This window comes from Helianthus annuus, chromosome 7 (genome assembly GCF_002127325.2).
Source record: "Helianthus annuus cultivar XRQ/B chromosome 7, HanXRQr2.0-SUNRISE, whole genome shotgun sequence".
NCBI classification, from domain to species: domain Eukaryota; kingdom Viridiplantae; phylum Streptophyta; class Magnoliopsida; order Asterales; family Asteraceae; genus Helianthus; species Helianthus annuus.
Genome location: NC_035439.2, coordinates 65,723,561 through 65,745,917, shown reverse-complemented (window position 1 = coordinate 65,745,917; position 22,357 = coordinate 65,723,561). Strand labels below are relative to the sequence as shown.

General features: G+C 39.5%; 1 protein-coding gene and 1 long non-coding RNA gene across 2 annotated transcripts; both read left to right on the top strand.

Annotated features, from left to right (window-relative positions):
- The first annotated feature begins 6,945 nt into the window (after positions 1-6,945).
- On the top strand, positions 6,946-7,854 carry LOC110924795 (pentatricopeptide repeat-containing protein At5g65560). The gene has a single exon (XM_022168787.1). It carries the CDS (start codon positions 6,946-6,948, stop codon positions 7,852-7,854), a length of 909 nt encoding a protein of 302 aa, XP_022024479.1.
- A 936-nt stretch (positions 7,855-8,790) lies between these two features.
- Positions 8,791-12,025, top strand: LOC118480548. Its single transcript, XR_004863220.1, has 3 exons — positions 8,791-8,944; positions 9,048-10,819; positions 11,149-12,025. It is a non-coding gene; the product is annotated as an uncharacterized LOC118480548 (long non-coding RNA).
- Positions 12,026-22,357: the final 10,332 nt, after the last annotated feature.

Below are 22,357 nucleotides of genomic sequence, written 5' to 3'. Positions count from 1 at the left end.
GCTTAACTGCTGAAACATTTACAAGAATGTCAACACCTTGCAAAACACAAGCAGAGGTGCCCGAGCAGACTTTAACAGCAAACACTGCTCCTCAGGTATCTGCTGCTGAGCCCACTGCTCAAGGTGATCAAGGTAGCCAACCAACTGCCTTGAAACCCACACCTAAAATCACCAAAAAGCCACAGAAAAAGAAAAATCAAAAACCCCCCAAACCCACCAAAAAGGCAACTCTGGAAGATGAGATACCAGAGCAACTGCCTGTGACAACACAAAAGTCACAACAAACCACTGCTGCTACTTCCTCACAGCAGTTGGTAAAAATATCTCAAACCCTAGCCGAAACTCCTCCTGTCTCTTCACAAAAAGAACAGGTTGTACAATAAGGGTCACCACATCATGATGCTCTGGAAGCACTTGTTTTCATCATCCACAGCCCAATACCCGGGGCAACTCATCTTTCTACACCCAAACTCACATCCCCAATTCATCCAAACACCAAACTACTGTTGGATGCAATTAATCTGAACCTGGCATAAACCAGTCCTTCTCAATCACCTGTCCATGAGAATATACCTCAACAACATACTGGGCCTGATGTATCAATATTTGCTAACCCACCAACACAACCTGAGGAGGTTACACCCCTTGAGTTACAAGTAACTCTTGGTGGTAATCCAAGTGAAGCAGCCACTACAAGTGTTGAACCTACATGTCTACATTTGGACAGTGGTTACATCAATAAGACTTCCTTGGAGGCAATTCCTTCCATAACACCTCTGTTATCTGCTAGTGAGTTTGTATTAACCACTGGTTCCATCAAAAGATTATCAAGTGTTGAAGGAAGAAGACCCCAGTACCAAGAAAAAGGGGCATCAGTTGATGATGTTTGGAGTACACTCCCTATCTCAACATCTGATAAAACCGCTGCTAGTGGGAATCAGCTGATCCCATTAAATTGGGTGATGGTTTAAAGTACCAGGAATTGACGGCAAGAGTTGAAAAGCTGGATACATCTGTTGTAGAAATCAAAGACATGCTGCAACAGTTGTTAACAGTTCAAATGGTACTATCCACTGCTGTTCCACCTCAAGCACCTGCTCCACCACCAGCAGATCTTACAAATGAGCTCTGGAATCTTTTTCAACCATTTCTCCACCAACAACAACAGATGGCTGAGCAGCAGCATGAAAAACATGTTCAAGAGCTCAGAAAAGCAATGGAGTCTAGTTTCAAAACCACACAAGCAGACATCAAGGCTCAAAAAACACATCTGTTGGCAACCACTGGCACCGCTCCTCCAACAGTTCTTTATATTGATGAAATCCCCTTAGATAATGCCAAAAAGGGGGAGAAAATTAAGGAGTGGATAAAGAAAGGGATTGATAATGGGGTGTACCTTGATCCAGAAAAGGATGCAATACTCAGAAACATTCCTTTGCCAGATGGTAGCAAAAAGGGTGATGTTACCCAGAATGCACTTGATGATGGTGTCATAAGTGTAAAAAGGGATAGAGCGGCAAAGAATTTATCAAGGTGGAATGAGGAGAAGAGAGCTTTCATGGAGCTGAATGAGCAGGGTTGTTCTGGTGAAAAGGATGATCAAAATCCTGTTCCAAAAAGAAATCTTACTAGAAAAGTAAGGAAACCCAAATCCACACCATCCAGCCTTCCTAAGCATACTTCAAAACCACCATTTAAAAGCCACCAACATCAAACCTCCTCCCAAACAGTTGCTGAAACTTCTGTTGTTCCAACATCTGTTGGTACTTCAGTTGTTACAACAACTGCTCTCACTACAACACACACCACTTCAACACACACCACTACCACTGCCCTATCACCATCAAAAACAACATCTCCACCATCATTTCCTGCCATAAAGCAGAAGACAGCAGATGTTAAAACATCTGTTGTAATGGCAACAATGGTTGAAACACCAGTTGTTTCAACAACTGTTAGTCAGCCACAAACCACTGCCACTCAAATCACCTCCACTGTTCCACCCAAAACATCATCTGCCTCTCCTAAAATTAAGAGGAGAAGGATTATCATACCAGATGATGATTCTCCATCACCACCACCAACAACTTCAAAATCCCAAGCACTTGTTACAATTCCAAAACCCATTCATCTCTCTTCAACTCAACCTCAAAAGCCATTACCTCCTGCAGGTGTTGTATTTCCTTTAGAACTCATAGCAGTTAGAGATGAAATCAAATCTTTCTACTATGAAGATAACCCTGCCAAAAGGAGCTTGCCTTCAGTTAAAGGATATCCTAGGCCAAACAACATTGAAGAATATTTAGAAATTAAAGTCAAGCAAGCAGAGGATATCGCTAACAAAAATAAACAAGGGAAATCTGATAGGGAATTTCAGCAAAACTATCAGTTTCTTCTCACACAGGTCAGATCAATGGAGCAATTTGCCAAAAATGTTAGTCAACAAATTTCAGAAAGGGCAGATGAGACCCTGAGAAAAGACTACATTGAAAATATCATGACCTACAAGAAATACAAGGGGGAGAAACACATGTACAAAAACTGGACCATTCCTGAGCTTGAAAAAGAAGTAGCCAGGATTCATGAAATGATCAAAAATAAAGTCCAGCAGACTCCTCCTGAAAAATTCAAACAGTTTGAAGCTGAAAAGGCATTAGAGTTGAAGAGAATGAAAAAGGAGCTTATTACAGCTGATTATGGGTCAAAGAACTCTGTGTCAAAGTGGGGAGAAGCTAGGGTCAGGGCCACCTATAAAAGGTTGGAGGAACTTAGGAAGAAAGATCCAACAGCTCCACAAAAGCCTGACTACTCCAAAGCAGAGGTCTCGAAAAGAACACCAAAGCTGCAAGCCAAAAGAACCACTGCTCCTGCTGGTGCTTCCATCTACAAAAGAAGGAGTCAAAACTAGTTGGATGCTGAAACAGTTCAAGATCTAATTGCTAGTAATGACCTTGTAAAAGAGGGAATTATGTTAATGATGAAAGAAGAATCTGAACTGGAACAATCTGCAAGTACTGCTCAGCCAGTCATGAATAGGCCAGCATCACCAAATACCTCTTCAAATAAAAATCTCCCAAGAAACCCACCAGGCTCAAAAGTACTAAAGTGGAAAACTGATAAACAGACCCACGTACTGACAGTGTTCAAGTCTAGTGGAGAAGTGCAGAAATTAACAAGGGAACAAGCTCTTGGCCAGAGTCTTGAAGATTTGCATGATCTCCTTGATCTTCCACTTAGCAGGGATGATGATGATACAGATGCCTTAACCTTTGAATTACAACTCAAAGGGCAAATAAGGGAACTGCTGATGAGGCAATAAAGATCTACAATAATGGAGAGTTTTGGCATTATCTGTTCCAGGGGGAGATTGTTGGGATTGAACCCTACCAAAGGAACAGATAATGAAAGCCAAAACTGGATCAGAGCAATGGATCCAGAATAAGCAGATATTTGGTTGCAAGTCTCTCCCCTTGGAAGTGGTTTCAACATCTGCTGACCTCCTATCTGCTGATCATGCAAAATGCTGACCTACAACTGCTGATCAAGTCAACGTCTGTTGAAGAACTAAAGCTCTGCTGCTCAATCTACTGCCTTGTTTCAAGCACTGCTGATCATGACAAGTACTGCTGGGTTCACAGCAGTGGAAGGATGCAGCAGCAGTTTATGTTTACTTTATGTAATAAATTGAAACATCAGTAGTTAGCATAGCAGTGTTTGTATAGGTCAGTTGTTAAGAGTTTGTTAGGAGGTTATATGTCACTTTCATGGTGACGTCAGCTTTGATGCTCAGTAGTTTGCTAGTGCCTATAAATAGAACAGTGCTCTGTACTGTTCTGTTTAGCTCATTCACCATCTTCTTCCTGTACGAACAAATATTGAGCTCGGGCTGAGGGGGAGTTTGCGAATCATACGTGCATTGTAATCAAAGTTTGAAATAAATTTAATCATTTGATTCTGTGTTGAAAATGTATGATTGAAAGCATTTCTTCTGTTTGATTGTGAAAAGTTTGCTTCCATTTAATTTCCGCTGCACAACTCACTCATAATTCCATCTTAATTCAAACACAAATCACAATCAATCCAAACTCAGATCCTAACAGCCCAAAGTGCGAAAATCATTAAAAGATACATAAAAGAGGAGTTGGAACCATGTGATTCATTCTTGTCTATTTGTTTTCCTTATATTTTTTTTTTCATTTTCTAGTTTATCAATTTACTACTCTCAAAACTTTTTATCAAAATTTGGTTAGATTAGACGTTAACGATAAGTCGGTACTAAAAGCTCTTGTATCCTTGGATGACCTCGATATCTTGCCATCACTATACTATGTTCGTGATGAGAGCACTTGCCCTAACATGTGTAGAGTGATAGTATTATATCGTGTTTTATAAATTTAATGCTTGATTCACGAGTAAAAAGTGTTTAAAATATATCTAAAATTTACACTCACACCCTCACATGTTAGTATTCCTTTGATAATTTCCGCACTTTAGGTTTTTAAGAGATTATCTTAGTTAAAGTGGCATGTCCCTCTTTTAGAGGCAATGCTACCCTTAGCTATATTGGTCTGATTCAGCAAGGATACAGTCCCGTAAGGCCAGAATATTGAAAGATAATTAAGTAAGTTATTAATGCAAAATGTGGCATGTACCTCTTTTAGAGGCAAAGCTACCCTCGGCCATATTGGTCTGAGTCGTAAGGATACAGTCCCGCAAGGCCGGTTTAAAGTTTTAATAGTAGTTTATTTATAAGGGATTCAAGCCGTTCTTACTTCCCCCGATTTGATGCTATCTGCCTCAAGGGAAGTCCTAATAAGCTTGAATCAAGTTCTTGCATGATCTATACACTGAACGAGGCAAGAACTTTACCCATGCCACTCTTCTAACCCCATTCCAGGCAGTTAACGCGCTTTGTATAGACAGTAAAGACACGAATAAGTGAATCAACAAAACATGAAGAGATAATAGAATAAAGTTCACTTTCAATATAAAAAACTAGTTATTAAAGTCATTAATATATACACAATTAAAAAGTTAACCAAAGCTTGGAAATTAAAAGTAATACATAAATAACTTGTCTTCACCAAGTGATGTAAGAGATTAGCCAAACATGGCCTTTGTTTGACAAAAACTCTTACGATCAATCTTGGATCCTGAAACTACTACACACACTCTAAGGATGGATGATGGTTCAATGTAGTGGATGACAGTGGTAATGTGGTGGTGGAGTGGTGGCAGGTGTCAGAGAAGTGGTTTGCCAAGGGATGAGTTGGAATGAAACCAAGCACCCCTATTTATAGCTGGAAACAGTAGCTTCACACTGCCCCGTGTCTTTCTCTTTCTCTGTCTTCATTTAATGAGCTTGTCAGATCAGATGCTACACTGCCCCGTGTGTCAACGGCACGACCCTGTGGCCATTGTACTTGATGTACTATCCAAGATTTGCATATCTGGAAGTTGACCACGGCCCATGTCTCTTGTCTGCTTCTGTTTATCTTTTCTTTTCCGGAATCTTGAAGGGGCACGGCCCCGTGCTTGCCTTCTGATTCGTTGTTTTTGGTCTTGGGGGTGAAGCTCAGAGGGTTAGTATAGTGTGTCATCTTTCCTTCTTCTATAGTTATGCTGGTTTTTGTCGTTAATTTGTTCCTTTTGTACATTTAAGCTCTTTTAATACCGATAATCAAAAGTATACAAAGAAACACACTTTTTTCCAACATTAGTACTAAAAAAGGTTGATTTTATACCGCATTTGATACAATTTATATGTTGCATTTGGCGCATATCAACTCCACAAGGTATCTCCTTGGTCGAAATCTGCAATCAAAGAACACCGCTAGTCTTAACACGAGAGGTGGCCTTCCGCGTTTGGACTCCGATGTGAGAATTAGTGGAATGATCTTAAGAGTCTAAGCTAAATGAAAGGATAAGAGTTTAGAGTGAAAGTGAGAGAGATTGACTTACTTTGGGCTGAACAAGACTCTCCTTTTATAGGCAGATTGCTCTGCCCAAGGGAGCCTTATGCCAGCTGGTACCTTCTAGTCTTGGTAAACTTATCCTCCCTTGATGTTGCTTGCAGGGTTAGCCTTGCCTCTTTAGGTAAGTTTCAAGTTTGTGTGTCTCGAGGACACCTTTATGTGCTTTAGGGAGAAGTCTAATCAGTTTGACTTGTTGGGTTCAAGTTCCAAGATTGTACAGTAACCTTAGCTCTCTGTCACCAGTAGTTGGTGCATCAGCTTCTTGTCGGGAGCTTCCAGCTTCTTATTTTCAGTTTATGTTTAGCATTCTTTGCTGTTTTCTTGCGATTGTTATTAACCTTGTTTTACTGACTGGTATCTCTGACTACCCACGTCATCAATGTATGTAAGGTTTTTTTTTTTTTAGCAAGTGGCAACTTTTATTCACTAGGAAAAAATCGCTAGAGCCCAAATCGATACAAAACCCAAACCATTTCGGGTACTTAACATTTTGTTTTGAACTTTGAAGTATTTCGACATCCAAAAATAAGCCCAGAAGCTTTAATTCTCAGCAGGAGAAGAGAAAAATGTGGTTGAACTAGACGAGCGATTACATGATATCAGCTACCACCACTACATGATGATGAGATTGAAAATCTCCACCAAGGTAATCAGGTTCTTCATAAACCCTATTTCTCTCAAACCCCTAAACCCTAATTCCTCTATCTGCAACACCAATCACTCATTTTTCACTCATCGAAGATATTTCTCTGTTATTTCTAATCAAACCCAATTGGTTTCTCAACTAATTGATGTAATCAAGACCACTAACGGATCCAACTTAAATTCAATAAACACAAAACTCTCTAAGCCCTCCATTTGCGAGATCTTTAGGGTTTTGAGCTGCGAAAAGGTACTCGCCCTCCACTTTTTCCACTGGATTCGTGATAATAACCCGGATCTTTATCGCAACAGTGATGTTTGTAGTCTAATGATTGATAACTGTGGCTGGTTAAATGATTACGACACCATGAAACATTTGTTAACCCGGTTTAAACATGAACAAATCTGTTTAAACGATAAGGCGTTCGGGTTTTTGCCTGTTCTTGATTCGAGCCGAGCTCAGGCGTTGGAATCTGTTTCGTTAGTGGTTCGGGTTTTGGGCGAGATTGGGGGTTCGGTTGGTAGTACGGGTGTTTACGCCTTAATTAGTATGCTTTGTGCGACGGACTGTTTTGAATTAGCGAACTATGTGATTGAGATTACGGAAAAACGGGTGAGTTATTACGCGGTTTTAGTTAGAGAAAATTGTCGGAGAAGGCGCACGGAGGAAGCTTATGGTTTGATTAAGAAGATGCGAGCAGTGGGGTGTGAACCGGACACTAAAATGTATAATTACATTTTAGGTTGTTTATGTAAAATGGATAAGATTTCTGAGGCTTTGAGTTTAGTGGAAGAGATGAAGGAAACCGGTGTTGATCCGGATGAGATAACGTTTGAGATATTGATCTCGCATGCTTGTAGACTTGGTAGGATGGATGTGGTGAGTGAGAGTTTTGATAGGTTAATCGACTCGGGTCATGTTCCTAGGCTTTTGACGTATGCTGCTATTGTAAAAGGGTATTTCAATGCTGGAAGATATGAGGACGCGTATGCGTATGTTTGTGATATGGAAGCGAAAAGGATGCCTCAGGCTAATAAGATGTTCAGCTTGCTTGCAAGGCTGCATCGGACAAATGGAAATGTTGATGGTGCTGCAAAGATTCTTGATGAAATGATGGAGAAAGGTTTGAAGCCCGATTATTCGAACTATGCAAGAACCGTATATTCGCTAAGGCTCTTTCGTAGTTATGATGTAGCTCACAATTTGCAAAAGAAATTCTCTAAATTTAGAGTTTAGTGATTGTTTCTGGTGTAATATGATTTTGTTTTTTTTTCTTTTCCGTCTGATTTTGGTCTGTAGTCATGAACAAAAGAGGCAGGATTTTCGATACTGCAAGATGTTAATTGTGACATAAAATCTTTTGCACTACTATTTCTTGAATGTTAACATGCTCCCATTTCAATATTAGTTGTTGTGAATATATATTTGGTGTTATGTTCTTGTTTAGTATAGGAAGTTATCGTTATGGACAACCAAGTTGCCATATACCAAACTATTGGCGGTGAGATGATGCAAATATTCCCTCGATCTTTGGAGCGAGTCCACTTCCTGATGAGAAGAAGGTACATATTTCTCCAAGTTATAACACTAAAGTTACGATTTTAGTTAATGCTCATATCCTGTTCATCTTTGTGGTTAGACAGCCTCTTTCAACCCTAATGACAATGTGTAACCAAGTCTGTAAAATCACATAATGCATTGGTTTCTTCACATAGTGTTTATCTAAAAGCGTATCTCGTCTAGTGTGATATGCCATGATGCCTTGTTGAGGAATCTGCTAACCTTCTATTTTGGTATTATAATATAATACCAGTTGCATAGTTGTTAAAAGCCATCGCCTCTTGCGCCTAGGCCCATTTTTCAGGCGAGGCAGTTGCGCTTTCAGTAGAGGAAATTGCGCTTTAATTCTCTAGGTGATGGTTCCGACGAGATTCCTAGATTCCGAAGAGCTTCCGGCCAAATTCTTTAAATTCCAACAAGATTCTAGCCAGATTTCTACTTTTATTCAAGGAAAACTACTTTATAACACTAATACACTAATATTTTGGTACTAATTAGATGATATAAAGTGTTACATAATAGACTTTGTTTATTTTATTTGAAGAATAGTAGTCTTTTTCTAATACATAATATATTTTTAAAAATATGCGCTTTATTTTTCTCAGGCCCTCGCTTTTTTTGCGCTTTGCGCCTAGGCCCCAGGCGAGGCCTGTGCGTCTTGAGTGCGCCTATTGGTCTTTAATAACTATGACCAGTTGAACTGAAGAAACAAAGCTGATGTTCTGTTCAGATGATCAATAAAACCAATCATCATGTTTCTTTCAAGGTGCTGATGTGTTTTCTCTGTTTCGGATTTTCTAACTTATATTTTTCTTGTTAAAGTTGGGTGGCAGTAGACCTAACCTAACCACTTGATTATGATTTTGCAGATCAAAACTACGAATCCCAGACCGAATACTGGAGTTATTGATCCAAATGCATTTTACAGGTGCTTGCTTACTTGAAGTCTTGAGATAGTTTTTCTTTTTCTTTTTAACTTTAATAATATTTCTCTCATTGATACCAATACATAACCTGTACGAGTCAACTCATACCAGCACACAACATTCATGTATAAAACTAAACATGGTTTAAATAAATACCTCCAGACTACTAGACAAATTACGCCAAATGTTAGCATTTACCATCCAGCACCACTTCAATCGGCAGGGCGCGCTATAGCGATGGCTACGCTCACTATTGACAACTATGGTTATTACCTCTTTTAGCTTTAAAAACTCTCCATAGTCATCCCATAAGACTCATATCCTTGCATGTAAGACCTCGTGACTTAACTAAATCCAAATTTGCACCACAATTGAAAGGAAAACTACAATCTGACCCACCTTCCAACAAGACACATGCTTAATGGGCTTTGTCAACATGAAACACCTACACTCCTCTATTCCATCTTGCTTTATGACCGCCTTTGCGATGACAACACACAACAGTAATACTTATTTTTATTACGTAAGTACGTAACAAAGGACTATGCCTTGCTCAAACATCACGTCAGCCAAAACGCAACCTACATCCACATATGCTGCAAAAGAAAGCAACATCCATACTTGTTTTTACTTCATGGATAAAGCACTCTCTATCTATCCACATTTTAAAAGGTTCTTCATTGGACACACAAAGTAACTCCCTTCGTTTGGATACATTCGATCACCATTAATGTAGTATAAGAAGACATGGTTTACCATCTCCCCTCCCCCTTTCACTAATCACTCAACAAGCCTCTTATTGAAAGTCTGTGTTGTAATAGCCACCTTCAAAGCTGAAGAACCTTTACTGGTGCCCGGTGTTCATTAGCTAAAACAGAAGGTTCCTCATGGGCTGGGCCATTGCATAAGCTATGGAACTCTTAAGACTTAGTGTAGTAACTGACTGACATTGTCATGGCCAAAATTTCCAATCATTTTGCAGCTTGTAATATAACCATTAATCAATGTCTACCAGAATCTACAAATATTTTATATGGCATTTTAGCTATGCTATGATTGACCGGATACTTCATCTTGGATTCACATATTAGAATAAGAACCACGATCGTCCTATCTAGTAGGTGAAAGCTTTTATATACTGATAGGAGTTGTTTCCCTCATACGTGCTGAACGTTCACTTGCATGACATCCATGTTTTCCTTGTTTATTGTATGCATGATCGCCGTCATATTAGGTAGCGGTTTGGTTACTTCTGCATATTTAAAGTTGTGTACGTGCATTTTGAGATATGAAGAAAAATTGTTTCAAGCTTTTGTCTTCTTTGTGATACCTTCTGAGGAGATTCGTTCGCCATCCCAAACTAGGCTATTTCAATGACCATGTGTTTTAACTTTGGCCGATTTGGACGTTATATATTTAAGATATGGCTTAAGTAGTATCCTTAGGGGGTCAAGATGGGTAGACTTCAATGTGAGAAGAAAAACAAAACGGGTCATGATATACACTCTACACAGGACAGGTTTACCTGGCAGTTTGACACCTTAGTTTTCTCTCGGCTGACAATTGACACCTTCTCGGTTCTCTCTTGACTGAACATCGACATCGTCTCAGTTCTCACTTGGAAAACCAACCTTCTCAGTTCTTTCTAGAGTCTCCACAGGGATCTTGAAGAAATTGTTTGGTGAATTCTTGTGAAAATCACGGGTTTATTAGAGGTGAGAATTGAATTGGCTGGCTTGCTTTTTATAAAGTTTCTATTGTTTCTTGAATTTTGATGACTAAATTGCAAATTTCTCCAATTTCTATCCAAATTCATTACAACCAAACAAGCATTATCGAAAATTTTTAAAATTTCATGTGTTAGTTTTACTTTTAATTTCAGTTTTGATGGCTCAATTTGATCCTTTGGTGTCTAAATTTTGTTTTATGACATTAGAGTTTGTAGGTATTCTTGATTTTAGCTAAACATGAACTGGATTATACCAGATTTTGACTTTTTTTTTTTTTTTTTTATTTCTGAATATGAACATATGTAATGAAACAGTTGATGAAGTTTAACATGGGCGACTGCATTTCTGCCAAAGTGAAAGATGAGATTTTTGGCGCGTGTGAAGTCAGCTGTAGTCAAAGTGGAGAAGATAAAAACTTCACCAGGAACCAACTTTCTTCCGGATTTATTGCTTACAAAGATTGAAATCCCCATTTTGCAATTATATGAGGAGTGTTGTTACTGCTAGGCAAGCTGGTTTACCTAATGGGTCATTGTAGGAATCTATATGATGGTTCTAGACTTGGTAGTAGCCGCAACTGTGGGGGTGTATTAAAGCAGTCCGAGCATCTTCGCATATGAAAAACAAACGTGCTGTGGTGGTCAGGTCATTTTGGTCAGAAGGCTATTTCTGTTCTAGCAAAGTTTTCTTCTCCGATTGGAGTCTCATTGCTGGATCAAATAGCCGAACATATCTGCAATTTTGCATGCCAAATGGGTACTATACCTTTCTTATATGTCATTTTGATCAAAGCCCGTTCTAACACGAACTAAATTGACCATTCTACAAACTGGTATGTTCTGACCCACAATGGCGAAGCTTGAGATTTTCAACCCGGGGGTCGAAAACGTATATACCTAAAAAATTATAAAACAGTGGGGTCGAAAACGTATATGCCTAAAAAAATCTATACGAAAACTACATACCGGACACTACTTAACGAAAAGTTTGGGGGTCGGGCGCCCCCCCGGCACCTTCTATCCTGCGCCACTGCTGACCCATACCCCTTTTGGTCAAAACCTGTTTTTGAAGCGAACAAAAATGACCACTTTTTTTTTTAAACAACTGGTTCTCACCCATCACCCTGTCCTGCTCGCAAGTTTTTCTATTAGACTATATTAGGATACGTATTTTACATTTATTATTCTAGAGGGTTATTATTGTAATATCGAGCTCTATATATAGAGCGTTATTGTACAAATCATTAATTAAGAAGTCAAGGGTAAATTAAAGTTTTCGTACTTTATGTTTGTATGGAGTTGCAATGGATATCCTTTAACTTCAATAATTACAATCACAATCCTTTATTTGTAAAACCTATTATACGTTACGTCCTTTAACCCTAACCTTGTTAAAATTTTCAGTTAACTATGGCATGTGCCTTGCACATGAGGGTAGATTGGTAATTTTACCCATTTATTTATCTAAATAATAAAACAAATCAGATTTAAAACATAAACCCATCTATCTCTAAACCTATCATCCAAAACCACCTTCACTCCATCGGCCACCACTACCACCACACCATCCAACCACCGCCGCCATCCACCACCAGTGACAGCCACAACAACCAACAAATCACAGATTTATCTTGTATATTAGGGCTCGTGTGTGATTCAATTCAGTTTTGCCCTTATCACAGAAATCACCCACAACCAACAACAATCGACAGAAAACCACCCATTGCCTCAAAACCAACAACCATCACACCATCTAAGGGTCGAAACGTACTTACTCGTCGGATTCCTTCTAGAACCGCTGGCGTTGCTAGGGTTTAGACCATTTTATCGCTGCGGCTACTGATGAGACCCGAATCCACAAGATCTCGGCCGTAAACAGAAGCCTAATCCTTCCGCCGTCGTTGCCGCTGTTTCCGTGTCACACCCCAACCGATGGCGGAATCATCGGGGCGCGACACTAGGCGAATCAGATTGCTCAAGAGAATCCATAACAACTATATTGCGATAATATTTATTACATTCGTTATCCCATACTAACAAATAATACAATCACATAAGTCATCACGGATTTCTTGTTCTCTCGAACAATTCAAATTCGACAACCTAGATTTTAGGTGAGTTTCTAGACTTTCTAGCTTGATTTGATGTAGACTTCAACTAAACCTGCAACATACGTTAAAATAATGTCAATAAAAAAGTATTGGCGAGTATACAGGTTTGATATGTAATAGCGTAATAGATTAAAAAGTGCTGCGAATTTCCACATGCATAAACGTAATACACGACATATATACTCACAAAACTGATACTACCAGCTAAGTCCTCGATGCTCGATTCTTCGATGGCATAACTAGACCCCGTCGGGCGCAATAGTACTATACTAGTCGTGGTGGGACGTCACGAGTATAAGTCCTAGCACATATGCAACTAGCATCACGTATATCTATGCAAACAGTTATTCGCAAGTGATAAATTGACTGATTGAATTATTCGTTTGATAAGTTCGATTTATAAGGAACGTATGTTACACCCAAAATGTGATAAAAAGGGTTCAAGTATACTCAAAGTGCGTATTTGGTTTGGATTGGCGGGATAATGTCTGAGAATGCCCTGATTACAAACTAATCGCATGAGTGTTTTGATAGTGCGTTAAATGGTAGCGGTATACACAAAAACGAATGATAATTAGATCAAGGGCTGGCCCGTTCGGATGGGTTGTCCGATCGAATAGGCTACTCGATCTGATGGGCCGTCCAATCGGATGTGCTGTCCGATCGGCCAGCCTGTCCGATCGGTTGGGCTGTCCGATCGGCTAGCCTGTCCGATCGGCTAGCCTGTCCGATCGGTTGGGCTGTCCGATCGACTAGCCTGTCTGATCGGCTGGCCTGTCCGATCGGTTGGGCTGTCCGATCGACTGGCCCGTCCAGCTGTTTTCGACAATTTTTGCATGTTTTTTGGTGGTTTTGGTCGAGACGTTGTTGTGACGTGTTGAACAACTGAAATCCCGTCAAATCCGACTTGTTCTAGCGGCCGGGAATCACCCCGTTCCACCAGAACTGGCCGTTCTTGGCGGTTTTTCCTTGTTTAACTCGAAATTGGTCGTCTCATCGTTAGGAATCAGATCTTTGACCAACACGACACTAGAAATGAGTAGAAGGTCGGTAAAAGCTCCGATTTCACCGTTTTTGAGTGCTTGGAGAGTAAAAGAGTTGAAAGAAAGTTGGAAAACCATCCTTCAATCCTTTTATTCATGATTATGTGCAGATCTGTTGTGAAAACGTTGTTCATTCTTGTGGAAATCCCTTAGATCTGAGTTGTTCTTGGTGGAATGAGGCCAACACTTGAAGTTCATAAGAACTTCATGATGACATCACTCTAGAAACCCCAAATCCATTGATTTCACGGTTAAAAGTTGGAATTTAAAAGATAGAAAGGTGGAGGAGTGCATATATATCAAAGAAGTACGAGATTTGAGTTGAAAACTTACAAGAATCGCGAGAAATTGAGAGATGAAGGGGTTGGAACGTCTGGTCGAGCAGCCAAAGTCACAGCAAGTGTGCTTGTGGTGACTGAGGGGTATTTATGTGACAACCCTCACTAAACCAGGTATCCGTGCGATTTAATTAACAATTAATTGCTGCTTAATTACTGTGCTTAACTGAAAGTGTGGATGAATTGCTACTTGAATTCTGGTACTTGTATATTCCTGCATCATACTTTACTTACCATCACTACATTATTTACATACTGAACCTTAGTGACAAACATGATGCACAAAAGCACAGTAGCACTATGAACGGATAACCTATTGAACATGCTGATAAAGCCAGCATCAGACAGATACTGCCTCTAGGGCCTGTATGAGCCAGGAATATTTTACTACACCCATAGTGAGTGTAGGGATACAAGGGTTGTAGAACTGCGTCTCTAGGAATAAGTTACGATGACTGGATGTGCCTAAAACATACACTGGGCACAAAGCACAACACTTTAATTTACAATTCAGCTTCTAGCTGGCTAATAAAGTGCCAAAACATGAGAAAATATTACTAGACACTTTCCAAAGTGTCGGGAATAAGTTGTGTCACTAAAAATGGTATTAACGACACTTAAAAGCTTTATTAAGCGCTTTAACGGATTACTATCCAACCGAACAACCGGACTATACCCGGAACATAAAAATATTGACATTAACATTATTAATCTTTTTCTGAGCCAGTTAGGGTCCCTGAACACCCTAACACCCGCTTTAAAACACTACACGCAACTAACCGGGTTAGTCCCTAAACTTAACAAGATTAACCTAACTAAATACGTAACATTTGGTTGGATTTGAACTAGTACCCCCCCCCCCCTTACAAACCGTCCCCAAGAAGGGGGACACCCTTGTCCTATTTCTTGATTATTTAATTACTTGTGCTTAGTATCTAGAATACACAAAATCCAATGGTTAATTTCCTTAAGCTTTGTCTATAAGTTCTAAGTTTAGCATAACATGTTCATCACAATACTCACAACACAAAACACACCTCTCTCCCCTCTCTTGGTTCTCGGCCGAGAGCACCCACCCTCCATCCATCATTGTTCGATTTTGATCAAGCAATCCCAAGTCCATACAAGTGTTACGGGTCACATACGAGGAGTCTTGGTGCAAACGAAAGACGAAGGACCTCACTCTCTTGCTTTTATCCACCTCATTTGCGCATAGATTCTTCCCTAGCCTCGAGCTAGAGGTATGATGCTTAAAACACTTACTTGAACTAATCTAAAGTGGTTAATACGATGTGTAACGGTTAAAACTCGGAATCTTGCATTTTGAAGCATTAAAGTCTACTAAAAACATGAAAAATGATGGTTAAAAGCTTACTAGTTGTGTAAATGTTGTAGTAATTGAGATTTGTGATTATTTAGACCCGATCTATGTTGTGGTAGCTCGGATCATCGTTTAACCCGGTTTGGTCATGATCACGAGTCATGACATAAGGATGTTTTGAATAGGACAAGGGTTAAAAGGTGAAACTCTACCACCCACGAATCATGAACTTGTGTAAAAATGTTTTACTTGTGGAATAGTGTTTTAAAACTAGCAGATCTACGTATCTGCAAGTGGTATTTTCGAAAGACCAAGTGTCAAAGAAATCATGTTTTCTAAAAATGGATCTTACACTAACAAGCATGATTTTTATAAACCACAAGTGTGTAAACACTTGTGAAATGAAAAGTTTCGACAAAATAACAATCTTTGTAAAAGATGACGAGAAGTTGTAAAGATGGATTTACTCTAAAAACGAGGTTTTTACAAGATCAAATTACTTGATATAAAGATCCACGAACCTTCTGGGGTAGCCCAGTTGGCCAGCCTCACCCAGACTCTTCTTGAGGTCACCGGTTCGATTCCCGGCAATGCCCTAATGGGGTGTTGGGGCTCTTCACCGTGGGTAATCACCGCCAGGCAGCTATGGGGCTAAGCTAGCTTGCGGAGTTGCAATACTCCGGCGGATGGGAGGTCCGTGCAACTACCCCCCCCCCCCCCCAAGATCCACAAAATATGATGAGATTTACACTATAATCTTAGAAAAACTACAAGTTCATGTGATCTATGCGATTTACATACTTGTTAACTAGTTTGTTGTGATGAAAGTTGTTTTGATCAAATATGGAAGTTGTTGAAGTTGATTTTGTAAAAGAAAATGATACGCTTGAAAGCGTGGCCACCTCCAGTTACAGAGGAAACTCTGGCGAAATTTTTCTAAAAACCTAACACTTAAAATTATTTACACTACAAAGTGTTAGAATTATTTTTGACATGTTTTTGAAATATAAATTTCGCCATGACTTTATTTACAAAATATCGGAGGTGGGATTTTCACAAAACTAAACGTGATAAATATATGTTTAGTAAATATATTTTCACCACACTGTTTATGATTATTTTGTGAAAAATACACAAATATTATTTTTAGAGTAAAAATAATATTTACGAACGTTAACAGATCCAAAATAATACGAACGCCTCTACGATAACTATATAAGTTACACTGGTAATATTTATTACCACTCGAACGTTAAAACGTAACTTACGCATTATGCGGAAATATTTATGAAACGCGTATTTTATCAACGTATTATTTTTGGGGAAAATTATGTGAAATGAAAATATAATATTTTTGAGAAAATATTTATATTTTGGAATCAGAAATAAATATATATGAAGTGAGACTTAATGATATAATTCGAACGCATATGTATTAAATCCCCCATCCTTGGGAAGGAGATTAACTACCAAGTATATACGAAAAGTAAACCCGAAATAGTTGTCTAACTATTTCCCAAAAACTTAAACTATAAAGCTACGGCACGGCCGTCCGTCTAATAGAGTTAGCACATGTAGGTCGTTGCACAGCTGCCTGATTTGGAGTACTTGGTAGAGACGCACCGACAGTGAGTTCATGTCCCCCTTTTCTCTTAACTGTTTTCAGTTTTCTAAACTGCGGGGGTGAAATACATGTTACTATGATTACGAGTACTTTTTACATGGTATGGTTAGCGTAAGGAGGGTTACTACTTAGATCATGTGAGTGGGTAGGCGGGAACTGGAGGCCATTAATCCTCATTGTAGGACCGAGGGACGTAAGCGGTAGATCTATCTGGGTGTAGCGAGCCCAACCCCAGGTCCAACAGTACGGACCTCGGGGTGACTTTGTGCCCCGACGCAAAATCGCAAGGTTTGAGTCTTCCTACTTGCATTTCACACATATCAATGGCCTTGCAAACCATTGGTGATCTCTTTTTCCTTATTTGCTACCTACCAGGATTTTGATAACTACAAAGGTTTATTTACTCACTTTCGCATGAACTCGCTCAACATTATTGTTGATTTTTCAACTTACATGTATTTCAGGGAATTAAAAGATCTGGCACGGTATGGCACGTTTTCCCGCTGCACTAGTACGAGGTCATCCGGGGTTTAGGGAATGTGACTCTTTCCTGGACAAGTCACAGTCCTTAAACTGTGTTTATGTTTCGTTTGTTTGTTGAACAATGTTATGGTTGTTAGGGTATTTTCCCGTTAAGACAATGGTATTGTATTTGGTTTTTAAAACTTAATGGATGATCTTGCATGTTTTTAATTCATATAGCTTTGTTATGATTAAGCTATGGTATTAAGAAGTCACACCAAATTAACCACGCTTCCGCAAAGCCAGGGTGTGACAATTTATAGGCAAGGGGGAAGGAAAGGAGGGTAGGTTGGCCTGGATCGGACGGCCCGTTCGATCGCCTGGCCCAGCCGGATCGGATGGCCTGTCCGATCGGCCGGCCCAGCCATTCGGATGGCCCATCCGTCCAGACGGCCTGTCCGTTCGGAGGCGTTTTGATCCTCGTTTTGTGCGTTGCGATAGTTTTGGGCACACATTTTCGTATACTTATTTTATTATTTATTTATTATAATTAGTCACAAAAGGGTCGTATATACGTATCTATATATTCAATATTCGGTGCGATGATCGAGTTACGCGTGCCTTCGAGTGCGTTCTTCGATGTGATGTGCCACAATGATTAACGGGGTACTACTTGCTCATATTGCCATCATCGTCACGACGGTTGGAGGCATGGTACTCACCCGGAAGTCCTTGTTAGCGTTAATTGTTTACGTTTCGACACCTCACGGCTATCGAGGAGGGTAAAATAGGTCCTCACTCAACGTCATCGTGAGTGTTATTATTTGCGAAAATAGCTTTGTAATACTGATAGAATATACGTAATTATTCGATTATACTGCGATATAGCGATGTATCTGATATAGTTACATTATGATCCGAATCTCAGGTGCTTGGCGTAACGAGTATAATGAGTAGTAACAACGCACGACAGTGAGGGGTGTTACATTCCGTCGTCGCCTCGCTCGTCTCAACCATACCACCATAGTGGTTTGCGACGAAGAACCAAATCTCCGGCCATAAAAAGGACCCCGAACAACGAGAAGACGTGGCAGTGCGATGAAGAACTAGATCCCCAACAGGGCAGTGCGATGAAGATGGCGGAGGCTGTCTGAAGTTAGAGAGAGAGAGGGACTTAAGAGAAAGGATGATTGTTTATACTTATATGAAATTTTTTTAATAGTTTTAATATTTTTTATCTTATTTGTTGGAATATATATTAAATAAATGAGTAAAATTGTCACACCCCAACCGATGGCGGAATCATCGGGGCATGGCACTGAGCGAAACAGATTGTCCAGAAGTTTCCACAACAACTATCATTACTATTTAGTTTTAATAATACGTCCCATACCGTATCCCAAATAATAAAACAAGTTATTACAGATAAGCATCTAGTCAAATATACTATTCCGACAACTCAGATTTAAATAAAAATATAAATATTGTTTGTTTGCTTCTAAAGACCCCTATCTTGACCATGACAGACAACTATTTGTTGGGGGGGGGGGCTCTAGAGCTTTATTCTAGCCTCGCTTTCCTAGCAAGCAAACATCTTAAACACCTGCCACATACGTTAAAATAAAGTCAATACATAAAATGTAAAGGTGAGCATACAAGTTTGATAATAGCATATAGAGTTCGAAATAGTTTACGCATAACCAGCACGTACACAGAGAAAAACGAAGCATGTTAATTATCGACATGGATCTATCGATACCAATTACTGCGGGTTGACTGTCCGAGACAGTTCGCAATACATGATTACCACCGTAATCCATGCAAGTAATTGTCCTTAACAACCCCCGTGTGAACGGGTGCTGAGTCCAAACTATAGTACTACGTCGTTAAGGCAGGTAGACAGCATTCCACGTGTAAACATAACAACAAGCATTCATTTAGTCATGTAATACATGCATAACGGTTAGCGTTTAAAATACTTGAGTAGTGTGTTCGATTGTGATTTAGATAAGTAACATATGTAACACCCAAAAGTGCTAAAGCAAAAAGAATTCGAGTATACTCACAGCGATTGATTGATGGATTGAAGAGAGCCCTTGAGAGTAGGGTTAGCCTGAATAGTTCGATAGTATAACGATGAGTCACGCGTAAATGGAAACAAGTGATGATGGGTCGAACAGCCTGGTCGATTGATGTGACAACTCGAGTTTCTGACTTTCACTTTCGCATTAAATGCGCGTTGACTTTGACTGTTTAGTTGTTTGGATTGTGGACTTGAAATAGTACGCGATGTATTTTAATGAAACGTATTGTCGTTTTGTCATATGTGATTACTTGCTGTGGTAGAATATAATATTAGATTTATTATTAAAAACACTTAGTCTAGATCACGAAGCATGGCACACAGTTCGAAGGATCTCGAAACATATCCTTCGACTCGAAGGATCAGCTTCCGGTTCGAAGGATCTCGAAACATATCCTTCGACCAAAGACTCCATCCTTCGACATCTTTCGGCCCAGCCTTTCTAATGGGCTTGGCCCATTTCTGTAATACGTTTAAATACGTGATGCATGTAACCGGCAGTTAGTTTCTAAAAACCCTAATACCTTTCCCTCTCTCTCGAAGTCTTGGAGTCGGCTGAAAGTTCTTGTGCACCCGAAACCCCACTAGTTTCAATCCCCTAATCCGGTTAGTGTTTCACTATCATCGTTGATGACATGATGTTATTATTATTACATGCTTTGATTAAGAACGACTCGAATTGATTGTATGTTGAATGATAGGAATCGTATAAAGATGATCTTGTAGTTGTATGGCATGATAATAAGTTTAAATCGATTCAATGGTGCTTGTTATGTTACTGTGACGATGTATGCTCCGGATTGATAACTTGTTGATATATTAGTGAAATCGGGTTATTATGAAATCAGTTTACATGAGGTTGTTATGTCTTGATAGTAATCCGAATGAATATGGTTATTGTTCATGATTTCGGTTAGGGTTCTTGAGATTGAATATATGAAATGTGCTTGTTAATGATGATGACGGCTGTAGATGATTAGGGTTTCTGTTTCTGTAATTGACTGCATGATATCCGTAACTGATTGTGATCAAACGTAACTGTTAATTGTCGAAAGATATTGCTACTCGAAACATAGTTGTGGTCGAAAGATGCTTGTTAGTCGAACCATAGTAGTGTTGACCGAAGGATAGCATTGACCGAAACATAATTAAGTTGACCGAAAGATGACAGTTGGTCGAAAGATGGCATTGGTTCGAAACATAACTTTCGGTCCGAAGGATAACTGTGATAACTGTGTATCGAAAGATCACTAATGTACCGAAAGATAAGGGTGGATCGAAAGATATATAATTATGAACATATTTTAATGTTGGAATGTATGTTTGATTTATTTGGCATGCCATGATTAGTGATGAATGTTAACATTGGTATTCGTGTACACTAGCTGATGGTTTGATGTGAAACAATACGTGTTGTGCCGATATGCAAACTGACTGTTATGTGAACATTAAATTGCACGCGTATCATTGCGAACATGAACTGATTTGTTATACGTGCATACAATAGGACGTGATTAATTACTTGTGAGTGCATAACTTAGCATACCGAGCAAACCAAGGTGAGTTCACACAGCCAAGGCATGGGTTCCCAGGGTGGGAATGGGTTGGATGATTACTTGTGCATACTTTGATACTGTAACGAACGATTAAACTGTTGATGCTTACGAACTACTCAACTGCCTTCGCACCCACCCTGGTCGGTAAAGACTATGGTCGCGAACGAACTGATAAATTGCCTTCGCACACACCCTGGTCGGTAAAGACTATGGTCGCGAACTAACGAACCTAATCTTCGCACACATGCCTGGGAGGCCGCGATGGAACTGATACGATATGAAACTTAACTGAACGAACGCACTATTACCCAAACTAAACTATAAACTGTGAACTCGCTCAACTAGTTTGTTGATTATCTGCTGCATGCCTTGCAGGACCTTAGGTACATATTGGAGCTTGCACAAGGAAGGAGCAGGTCGTTGTGGGGCTTGGATCTTGATCATCTTATTGAACACTTTTGATATTTGACATTTATTTGCTATGAGTTTTACAATAATACGCTTCCGCTAAACAATGACAACTTACTTATGTTTTGGAAACACCTTTCATATGGAAATTGGTTTGGTTTATATTGCATTTACTTTTACTTTATACAATGTTCTGTATGATTGGTGGCTTGATCCTGGTCAGTCACGCTCCCAAGCGGTGATACTCCGCGTGTGGATTTTGGGGGTGTGACAGATTGGTATCAGAGCCATTGGTTATAGAGAACTTGGTTTTAATATGGGAAAAACGTTTTTATTAAAACCAGACTATAACCAGAACAGTGCTCTCAATGATCCACAACGACGCTTCGCTCCACGTGCAAGACTCAACTTCCTAGGTAATAAGGTTTATGTTTATTGCCTACATGCTAGAATTTGCATAGAACTTTGCTCGTAGTATGCTTACATTACCTTGCTCACAACTTGACATTGCATGAGAATACTTATGTGCTTACACTCTTCTGTCATCGCACTATTCGCGAACCTTTCTCACTTATGTT